Genomic DNA, 11,602 nt, shown 5'->3' with positions numbered 1-11,602 from the left:
TAAATTATAAATAATATTTTGACAAAGTACAAAAACTTTAGTAATACTGACTTAAACAAAAAGGTTTATAGCGCAATGACCGTAAATATTACATGATTTATAATAACTAAGTAAGAAAAAGAGCTGTTGTGGCCCTTAGGAGCTTCATTATTCCGTACTCTAAATATAAATAATACAGTGAGATTTTTCTTTTCACGGGTGATTTTGTTGATATTTAGCACAGATATCAAATGTTACACCCCCCCCCAACCCGGCCGTCTCCTGAACTCTCAACATTAACTTTTATTTTAGTTCATCATTTTAGAAATACTACTTCGGTGTTGACAGCTTGCAAAATCGCCTGTAGTTTGCTACACAATAAGGTCCAAAGTCATTCTTAAGAATGAAACAAGTGCGGTATACGTGTTTATGGGGGGATAAGGCTTGTGTATTGGCGTGATTGACATCTTATTGATGAACTGATAGGGTATTTTTGTCGGCAATACACTGAACTTTATCAGTATAAAATATCAAATTATTTGAACAACATCACACCAGTATAACATATGGCCGATAACAGCATGTAAATTGGTCTAAGGCGCACAATTAGCGCACCATACCTATTACATGGAAACAAAGGAAATTGAAGAGCGTCAAATCGCTAGATATGGTCTGATAGGGGGTTTGACATGGATCAATCTTTGCCGGGGAAAAATGGGCGTCTCCGCGTGTGTATCCATGGGAGTGCGACCCTAGCAACCCGAAGAGGGCCATTCACCCCCTATTATGTAAATGTATTAAGTTGTACCTGATAAAACGACACATTGTTTTATGACAATGCGTTTTGCATTAAAGGTTATTTTCAAGTAATGGCATTAATCAAGCATATCATACTAGTGTCGAATTCTTCGTACCTTGTCAGGTTTTAAAATTGTAAGAAACTGTGAAGTTTGTTTAAAGGGAAACAATAGATGTACATTTGACTTTACATAAAAAGATAATGCATTTTGCACTAAATAAATTTCCTATAGAAACTGTCTGTTGATTTTTTTAATGTTACTTGGCGAATGTCTTCGGGGTCTGTTTATTCAACAATCAAACCCACCTTCAGTCGACCATCATATAGAATTTTATCAAATATGCAAATTAGATCAAAGTGATTAAAAGAATATATCTGGGCTCTGTGAATGGAATACACAGTCCTTAATCGTCTTACACGATCGCCAGCGTTAGAGATTTGCTGCTAATGCGTAAACTGCAGAGAAAGGATTTATACCGATCCAGGGTCCTAAAGGACACAACAATGGATTAAAGGTGCAGTGAAACGGCAATGAAAAATTAGAGAGTGAATTTTCGGAGGTATCGAAAAGAATTTCTGCATTTGGAAGATATTTTTGTACATGGCTACGGAAATTGCTAATGTTCCGATAAAAACGACCATGGAAATTCCGGAACAGATTCCGCCCGGAAACTGGATGGCCCGGCAGTTACGGATGCTGAATGATAGCAGCGAGGGACTGCTTCCCCCGTCCGCCGGCTCCAAACGCTCGTGGGATAAATACAACACCGTCACCCACAAAGATTACCTGGGCCCCAGGGAATTCACTTTGGAGGAACCCAACTATGAGGTGGAGGTGAGAAAATTTTACTTCGAACCAAAGTAAAGGCAGAATTACGGAACTTGAACTTCCCTAGCAACGAAAGTTCAGAGTAGTAACACTGATATATACTACTCATTATTTAAAGCTCTGTTGATCGACCTATTTCTTTTTGAGAACTGTTTCTGCAGATTGAATTTTTGGACATCAATGATAATTATTACATGTATAACATTTTCAGTGAAATATGTTTAAGATCAAAATGGTCATACTGTAGTCAAATGATTCAGTGGTATCAGTTTTCCAGTTTCCCTCAGTTTTCCGTCAGCAGATTCCATTATTGTTGACTGTACTTGGAAACACAAAATAATTTTATATTTTCATTTATTTATCTTTTTTACTATATTTGTACTATCTCGTAAATATAAAGGCCCCTATATTTTTAGATATGCATGATCAAATACTAGTAGGTTGTCAGTTCTTTGAAATCATTAAAAAAATGTTTATAGGGCATTCTAATCTCTTTCTGATGCTTAACCTATAGGATCGATTTATATACACCCTGTGGGTCACAGAATTCCGTTTATAATAAGATTTTATACATTTAAGAATATATAAATGACGATATTGAGAACTACCATATGGTAATCCTCTGTATTGTAATGCTGTTGTGTCAACTGTAAGAATAGCGGAATATTAAGAAGTCCTCATGAACAGGGGATATGAAAGAATTTATTCATAGCTCCTTGTATTATATTAAAGATGTCTGGTCCAGGTGCCCGCGACATTGAGCCGATTTACATTTAATCACATTCTAAATCATGTACAGCTTGTCCCATCGATCCAAATACCTACTTGATGAGTTTAGAGAAACCCTCGTATAATGAACATTATAAACGTTTTAAGATTTTTTTTGGTCATCTAAGCATTTGTTACGTGGTTCAAATAGTTAAATGTTTTTATTTTGTAGTGTCTCATGAAATCTTCAAGACAAAGTATAGACAAAATATTGAAGGGTTTGCAATTAACTTGCAGACCCTCACGTTTTCATGTTACGTAGCAGCTGCACAGGAAAATAAAATAAAAAGTTCGCCAGATGTCCAACGCAAATATCAATAGCCATTTCCTGGTACCTATCTTTACATCATGAATGTTTTATTAGTAGAAAGAGAGGGACATATAAATTTAGTTCTGATCGACAAAATGGAATTAATCCAATAAATTCTTTTAAATACACATGTTAAAAAACGCGCAATCAATCAGCGAATTTGATTTCCTCTGTTCCGTCAGTACTTATTACGCGGCCCTATAATGGTTTTAATCCCGATAGGTTACCAACAGCAGACTTTCTATTCAAATAATTCTTATCTGGCTTAATTCAGCAATCTTTTAAGCCTAAAACATATACCTCTGTACATAACATTAATCACCAATGCCCTGACTTGAGCCAGAACATAGGTTTGATGGGGGACAGAATTGGGAGTGGATCTAGGATAATACAATAACTGAGGATGTCAGAGGCGGGGGAACTCCCCAAGATTGTGGTCTCGGTGGTATGTACCTTACTGTTATGACTTAAGACTGTGTCAGACAATTGTATTATGATAAACATCAAGCTCAGTGTAACGTATTGACCGGGGCTTTAATAAAATCCCAACGTAAAATCAAGAAGTTGAAAATAACTGTATTTACACATTTTTCGGGTTTCTCTATTTTAAATACCCCTTTTCGAAGAAGATTTATCATAAGAATATCTAGATCAAGTTTTGTTTTTGGTACGATCGAGCACTTTTTGACGCAGTTTTGCCCCTTAGACTTTGAAAATTTCCAATTATTTGCGGTTTGCATTCATTTCTTTCCAATAGTTGCACATAGTGAAATGAATAGTGAAATGAATTAATCATGAAAATATCTAGGTCAAGTTCTGTTTTGGGTACAATCGAGCAATTTATTGATAGAGTTACCGGGTATGCCCCTTGGACATGGGAAAATTCCAATTATCTGCAGTTTCCATGCTTGACTTTTGATATTTTCACCTGTTTTTTTTTCTTTTTTCTCTCATGAAAGCATAAAAACACAAAAGTAGCAGCACTTAAACTGTAAAAGGAAAAAAAATTCGGAAAAAAGTTCTTGAGAATAAAGCTGCCTTTTCAGATCTTGCTAAGCTTGGCCAAGATTTGGCTTAATACCATCCACATTTCTCAATGTGGATTTATTAATCGGCAAAAGTGTAAGGCGTTCTGTTGTATATATAGTCTTACTTAAAACATGATCTACTAGTATCCATTATCCATGCTTGTTCCTTTGTTAAACCCTAGATACAAAGCACGGTAGTACGGTTGCAGTGGAGATTTCCCACATCATACTAAGCTCTGAAACAATTCTCCCCTTCTATCATGCCCTGTTTTCACATATAGGTCCACATCTAAGTCCAAATTACTATTTAAAATAATTTTAGATCCATATTGAAAATCCCTTTCATGTACATATATTTTCACCACATCTAGATCGAACACTCTCACAAAGCTGTGTAGTATTTCGTGTAAGAGTTATCTTTCTTTAAGATACATGTGCATGCACCTCTACTTTGCCATATCAAACGCTTTTTTAAACAAAATGATCCAGGAGGGTAAGAAAATTGGCAGTTTTAGATTGCCCATGTAGACTTTGCCAACACCTCATTATTGTGAAAAATTCGATTAATTTGATTAGTACGCTAATTAAGAAAATACCGATATTATTCAACCTGTGTAAGAAATCCACATTTTGATTTTTCAATACACATTATATCGGAACAAAATATCTACAGACATCAAGACATGGTCTTTTAAATTTCGTGCGTACGTTTAATGACATGTGCCCTCATTCAATCAGTTAAAGAACATTGTTCACGGACAAAGAGAGGCTGAACCCGATCCATTTCTTATCTTCTCTTTAAACCATTAATTACTGATTCTTTGTTAGTTTTAATTCAAATTCAGATATGGTGCGAGTATGGGTAAGTCAATTTATTAGATAAAACAAAGGCTTTTTAATGCTTTGATAGTTCTTGGGCCGTTTCCTTTCATTTGCATATAAAATGCAAAAGAAAACTAGTTTGGGATCATTCATATTTGTTTGCTTGTTCGGGTGCATTTTAGTTCATCTCAGATATTGAAGCCATGTATATACGTACGCGTATTTTTAAACTGTGACTTAATAGGGAATGCAGTGATCCTCCATATTGATCTACACAATTAAGTTCCTAAGCTTGAAGAGCGATTTATCATATCTCTCTCTTTTTTAAATAGATTCGCCTGAAAATCTGTTATGTTGTCGTCCGTGGTTTTGTGAAACATTAAGGAAAGCTGTCCCCAGACTTGCAAGAAGAATGCATTAATTTTGGGATTGGTCCCATGATGGATGCTGATGCTAACCACCACCCCCAACTCTCCGACAGAACGTTCTGTCTCTCCACCCTTAAAAAAAACTTTGTTTTGTTGTCCCAAGGACCCGGTTTCAAGGGCTTGTTCTAACGACTCCCTCATTTTCTCCTAAATATTTTGATCAAGATTAAACTAGGCCTCTTAGAAATGTAAATATGAGTTATCTTTCTTGCCATACTAAAGACCTGAAACACAAAATGGATGCCTGGATTGGTATATATTTTTTGGCCTAATTTCATTGAAAATGCATCGTCTCAAGCCACGGTCCGGAGTCCGCATAAAGCTCTCTCCAGAATGGGAGAGGATCGTACATTTTGGCCGTGGTTTGCGACGATGTTGAAAATGATGCAAATAATAAATTTCTATTAATCTATATAAATATTTTTCACATCAGATCCCATTTTTGTGAAAATTTGAATAAAAAAATGAAAAGTACACGGTGAAACTTGTTCATTTTACTCATTAAAACATGACTCAAGTTGTTATTTTCATTTTTTTGACAAAAGGTTGTTTGTATCATCTGTCCTTAAAATGATCTTTTTTCTTGCTCCATGCGGTACATGGCCTTTCCATTTATGCACTCTTTCCATTTTTTTTAACAACGAGTATTTATGATAATATATTTTAGAAAACTTATTGGATTCGTTTTGTGTATCTTTATTTGAATTTACTGGAAAATCTTTTTCATTCAAACCTCTCAGAAAGGGGTACTAGTATGTGGAGTTTCCTCTTATCTAAATTTCAGTCTTTAATATAAATAAGAGAGAAATTAAATTCCTATTTCAAGATGCATTTTGTGATATATTTATATAAATGATAATTTCATGGGTAATTGTTCCTGGCTGAGAGACAGACATCCTTGAATTTAATTGAAGACCCTTGCTAGGGAAGAGTTCCGATCTGAAATGAACTCCAGTGGATCGGAACCCTTTCAGGTTGTTCATTCTGAACAGGCTATCCGATAACAACTTTATATACAGACTCCTTAATTATCGTCAGAGATAGTGAATTTTTAAACAATGTTAAATTTAAATTACGATTATGAATTACTTTCGTTTGAGACATATTCATATATTTATGTTTGAGTAGTCAATCTCAATTTAGAGGGCATATATTTGAGATCAAATAGATTACCAGGAACAAGTAACAAAAACATAAAGAGCATAAGTAAACATTTACCTGTATGTAAAATAATATTAACATATACCCGTTTAGTACGTTAAATGCACCGCATTTTACAGCTTGTTCAAAGGTGTATTCTCAGAGGAAATTAATCAAATTATCATACATGGTAAATTCCACAGGAGTTTGTTTCCTCAAATGAGTTCAATTCCATTCACTTCTGTATTGTTTTATACAGTACACTACTTTACTACCATACATTAAATAATTGCATAATTTAGTAAATTAACTAGCGTACTGTATATACGTATAAAACAAACGCCTGTGGTAAATTCTTGTAAATAAAATCTTCATTATGCTAGTTGTACAATATAAAATTGTCATGACAAAAACGTTCTTCGAGGTCAGAAATTAATTTTCAGAGGTTTCATAAAGATCTCCTTGATTAGAAATGTTTGGTTTTCACTTAACAGTAGTTTTTTCAGTAATCTAAAATACTCAAATCTTCCCTGATAATCTTCAATATTTAGGTTATGCTTGAATGATAAAGGCAATTAACAAATATTGATATGTGGGATAAGAGAATTTTTAATTTTAAATGGCTGAGTGTTTACTGTCAGGGCTCTCGGTAACCAGTGCCCCCTTGGTGTCATTTAAATTGTCAGCTCCGAGTTTCCCTCTCTGCTCTTTGTGGAGGTGCACTGTCCAAATGTCCACAGGATTTTATTAACAGATTCCTTTTTTTCTGTGTTTTAGCCATTTCAGAAGAAGAGGGAGACGGTGGCAGACATCATGTTGGCCCCAAACAACCGCCAGGTGAGTTCTTTTCCTCTTCTTGGGCATTCCGTCATAGTATACAGATAGTAAGGCAACTCCTGTCCAGAAAATCAAGCTTTTTCCAGACAGCATTAAAAGGTATCGGACAACTTTTGTTTGTTTGATATCATCACTTTCTATGATAGCCAGTAGAGTTATCAGAATTAGTAAAATATTCACATAGAATTGAGAAAAAAAATATATATAAAGTGATGGAGTGCATGAACATATCCATCTCAAGTTAAAACTTTGTATCTATGCTTATTTTTGTAAAGAATTAAATATATACAAACCCCATAGCATGCATGTAATAGACGACAAATGCCTGTTTTTACCAGTTTCTTTTGGAGACGAAAAACCTGCTCTTTATTTTCTCTCATCGAAATGCAGGCATATACATTCGTTTGCCCTCACAGCAATTCAAAGCGTTTTTGTTGTCAAGACAAATGCAATTTAGTATGTTTGAATGTAAATTTATACTCCTGAATATCGATAAAACATTAGGCCCTATTCGTGAAGTTGCCTTTTTCGTTGTCATTATTTGTAATCTATATACCTACAATTACGATTCATTTCAGCGACGATTTTTTTTTATCATCTTGAGACTAAAACAGGTTTTCCTTGAAATTCAAGTGATGGTGGGAGTAGACTTAAAGATCATGGGGGAAAATTAATTACAATATACCCTTTTTCATGTGCACAACATCATTTGGGTATTTGCAAAAAATATCACAAGAACCTGTATGAACACTATAGAAAACATTTTTTGCTTCTCAAGGAATTGTTTGTAGTTGATAGTGCCACCAACTAAAACTACATGGTCGTGCCCCTTCTCCCACCTCAAATCCTGATTCGAAAAGCAAGGTTTCCATCACATTGATTGAATTGATCGATATGGAATTTAGTGTCTATGTCTTTGGTTGACTTGCAGAGTTATTATGTAATTCTTCAGAGATAATGGAAGGTATACATAATCATACGTTCGTATGTATGTTAAAAACGTCTATCAAGGCAATAAATTATGGCGGTCATTATGTTTATGTTGAAAAGAGGCTAAACACGAACTAACCTCTTAAAATTTAAATTGTGAAATAAGCCTGTCTCGCTGTAGAAATTTAAACTCCTCTATAATAAATGAAACTCTTTGGTGAAAGATCGGGTAAGGTGTGATTGAAGTACTTACAACAGCAGAACTTTTTTTAATAATCGAAGTCTATACCTTTTTAAAGCAATAATGCTTCAGCGATTGTATTTCGACAAACAATGGGCCTTTTTAAGCTTTAATTCTCAGTTCTCGTATTTGCCAAACTCTGCATTTTAAGTGTTTTAAGTAATTGCAGTTCATCGACCAGCCATTGGTAACTTTCAGCAATGCTAATAAACAATCCTGATAATTTTGTGTACATTTCATTTATCCTTCAGGAAATCCAATAGAAAATAATAGAAAAACCAATAAAAATAAAAGAAAAATCCAATAAAAATATGCAGCTAATTGTTATATTTACGAAATGCCTATATATGTTCGTATGTATTAAATAAGAATAACAATGCTTCATTTTTAAAAATTTTTGTTTTGTTCTTTATAAATTTGTTTATGACAAATTTCATTTTGATCTAAAACGAGAAATTACAAACAAGTTGTTATAAAATCACATTTCAACATACATATAAGTAAATGTCAATTAGTCAAATGCAAGATTACACACTGATGTTATTCGCCGATCATGACAAGTATGACCAGATTAATTTTTGTTTCTCTGATGTTTGGAGGTTTGAAATTCTGATTTTGTATTTTTTTGATATTCAGTTTTCAAGAGAAGCAGTATATTTTAGATTTCTAAACTTTTTGAATACCAATCAACCACAACTCTATTCTGTACATTTTAATTCGGGAAAAGAATTTCAATCAACTCCTAATTTTACGTCAAACAAATCTATATAGCACCCAGCTGTGTTGTATATATGGTAGATTTAATACCGATTTATAAATGCTGTCCTTTATTTTAAGCTTTAAATGAAAGGCCCTATATTTGGAGAGGATTTTTGTTTTCATGAAACTGATGATTGTGATAATTTCACGCTGAGTTTCCTATACCTGGGCAACTTTAAAATCGATTTTTGGAATCACCTGTACTTTACAACAGTAAAAGTTTGAAATTTTCACAGTTTACCTTGAAGCAGTTATGTATGAACTCAAGCAACACAAAATGTTACAAACAAAAAAAGTTAAATAAGTTTTAAAAAGGTTATTCAATGAAAATATATGTGCTTCAGATTATTTTGTTGATGAAGGAGAATTCTAAAGACAGTTGTAGAACTGTAGCTCTCCGGAAAAAAAAACGTCCTCCATCTCAACCACAGAACTGCTGCTGCCTTAAAAATAGTATACATCCCCCTACATAATATATATATTCCCCATTTGAAAATAGCAGTATCTTAAGAAAATTAATTTATTATCTTTCAGACATTCAACAACTGGCAGATGCCTTCCCGTTTCACGTCAATGGACGATAAAGTCGAACACTATGATCCACCTCTTCATCTCAAGACTGAGGAACCAGGTATGATAGATAGTGAACTATAAGTAAACCCTAAAGTCTGCAGAATTATTTGACAAGAAAAGTTTAGAGAGGTTCTGTTTCAGTAGTAGGCGGGTTGGAAACAGTTGAAGAGGAGGTCCAGGCTCTCACCATCTCCCCGACACCTAAAGCTCCGTCCCCCATTAAACGAACTCTGACCAGTTTACAAGGACCACAGAAAATCAATCGACAAAATTCGCGTGAGTAGATTTAATTCGAAATTCAAATTGTTCAAAAAATAATTTTACTAATAAATTGTCGTCTCCTTGGAGATCTATTTTTTATGCATAATAATAATTATTTTTTAGTTCCTGAACTTAGATTAAGATCATGTAGTCCTAGAAAGGATCCAAGTGGTGGGGTGAAATCGCCCACTAAACTCGGTGACGTCACAAGATCTAGTCCAATGATGAGAAGCAAGACCGACATGCATCACCGGGTGCCAATGGTGGCCCGAAGCATGACCAATCTCGGCGGTGCATCAGCGCAGGAGGAATTCACATTACGCGAGGTAACTGTAAATTTTAAAATGTGAACTTAAGAAGAGCAGGACAAAAACAATGGGAGAAAAGTCCTTAAGAAAAGAAAACCTACTTGTATATTTTTCACAAATACTTGGTATATTTTCAGGAATTCAGACACTCTCTTCAGCCCCATGTTCTAGATAAAGCAGAGCAGTGGATGAAACTGGCGCCAAATGCGGATAGAAAAGTCATTGAAAAGGTTTTACGAATGGCAGATAAAAGACAAAAATTAGGAGGAACTCTAAATAAAAGTTTACAACCTGACGCCAAAGAGGTGGTCGATAAATGGCTCTTTGGTGCCAGTGAAGCAGGTGAGCTCAGTGTATTCATTTGTCGAATTTCTTTCAGTCGGCAGGTTTTAAAGGTTTTTAATACCGGTATGCAAGAGAAACTTGTTTATTTCAATTTTCTTTTAATTTTATATACTCTGCTTTTTTTCAGAGAGACAAGTAGCTCTTAGATTCTTTAACTCTCTGGCTGGTGAGAAGTTGATGGGGAAGGGCATCAATGATCAGAAAAAGCGACTGGAGCAAGTTATCAATGCTTTAGAGAAGTAAGCCCCATAAATAACACAATGTCATATTATAAATTTCAATACCTGGACACAAATTTAAAACTGTACTTAAAGTCAAGATCACGAATTGGAAAATCAATACTGCAGTGTTTTATTATCAAGATAATTTGTGTGCACATTGAATGAAACTCATAAAAGCAAGGAATTTCTTTACAGTGAGGAGGGAACTATTCCACTTTTGTTACGGTATTTGATTGGTCATATCCTTTGTAGTTCTAGACCTCTGTTCTCTAGCCAAGCTTTGTCAAATTACCGTCCCTTTCCTTTGTTGATATTATGAACACTTGCTTTATTTTGTCTTTTCTTATGTGGACCATCAGCCATTGTAAATATATGCCTCCACATTTCTCCTTGTTACCTTTTATATATATATTCCATCACAGTCCTGTATTTTCTTTGTCTTTTGTTTTGCACACAAAATGATTTACTTCTTGGGTGAAGGTAAAACAAAAATAAAACCTTGAGATTTTAATATTGCAAACATTTATTACTGTTTTCTCTCTTCAATCATGCTTTTTAATAGTTCTGTCTAATCATTATTTCAGTGGAAAAGGAAATGGTCTATATACTGACACCAGTAGATTTAACATAAAAGGACGGACCCTGGGCCAGAAACAATCCCGCTTCAACCACCTCCGTTTGCTGTCCCCTGGCACACGTAAGGAACGATGGATGCACACCACCTGGCACCATCTCCCCGAGTACAGAAATGATGACCCCGTGGAGAACTGGAGTTCTCACTATATCCGACCTCATGCCGTCATCCCACGCCATTTTGTCATCCATCCTGACTGGGGATAATCCATTGTTTACTTCTACAGTTTATTACTGTATTTCTTTCTGTACTTTTGTTGAACAGACTGTGATATTTTTATTACTAAACTTTTTTGGTAACAACATTTTGTGTATATTTTCTTACTGTTGTGATATTAAATTTATGATTTCTTCATCTTGTTTTCTTTTACTTTTTATCATCTGTACCCTT

The 11,602-nt window shown here is 34.6% G+C and overlaps 1 protein-coding gene across 4 annotated transcripts; it reads left to right on the top strand.

Annotated features, from left to right (window-relative positions):
- Positions 1-1,014: 1,014 nt before the first annotated feature.
- On the top strand, positions 1,015-11,566 carry LOC134233710 (uncharacterized). Of its 4 annotated transcripts, none has more exons than XM_062715705.1 (9): positions 1,015-1,613; positions 6,881-6,940; positions 9,405-9,501; positions 9,585-9,719; positions 9,828-10,030; positions 10,150-10,354; positions 10,485-10,596; positions 10,774-10,803; positions 11,163-11,566. In XM_062715705.1, the coding sequence occupies exons 1-9, from the start codon at positions 1,380-1,382 to the stop codon at positions 11,416-11,418; spliced, it is 1,332 nt and encodes a 443-aa protein (XP_062571689.1). In that variant the 5' UTR covers positions 1,015-1,379; the 3' UTR covers positions 11,419-11,566. The 4 variants fall into 4 exon arrangements, with proteins under 4 accessions (XP_062571689.1, XP_062571691.1, XP_062571690.1 ...); XM_062715706.1 differs by having other exon boundaries at positions 1,017-1,613; positions 9,588-9,719; XM_062715709.1 differs by lacking the exon at positions 1,015-1,613 and adding an exon at positions 4,535-4,575.
- Positions 11,567-11,602: the final 36 nt, after the last annotated feature.

The sequence above is a fragment of the Saccostrea cucullata genome, unplaced genomic scaffold, assembly GCF_032062105.1.
Source record: "Saccostrea cucullata isolate Sc308-1 unplaced genomic scaffold, CSIRO_AGI_Scuc_v1 ctg145, whole genome shotgun sequence".
Lineage (NCBI taxonomy): Eukaryota > Metazoa > Mollusca > Bivalvia > Ostreida > Ostreidae > Saccostrea > Saccostrea cuccullata.
Note: the sequence above shows the minus strand (reverse complement) of the source record. Positions and strands in the feature narration are given on the sequence as shown.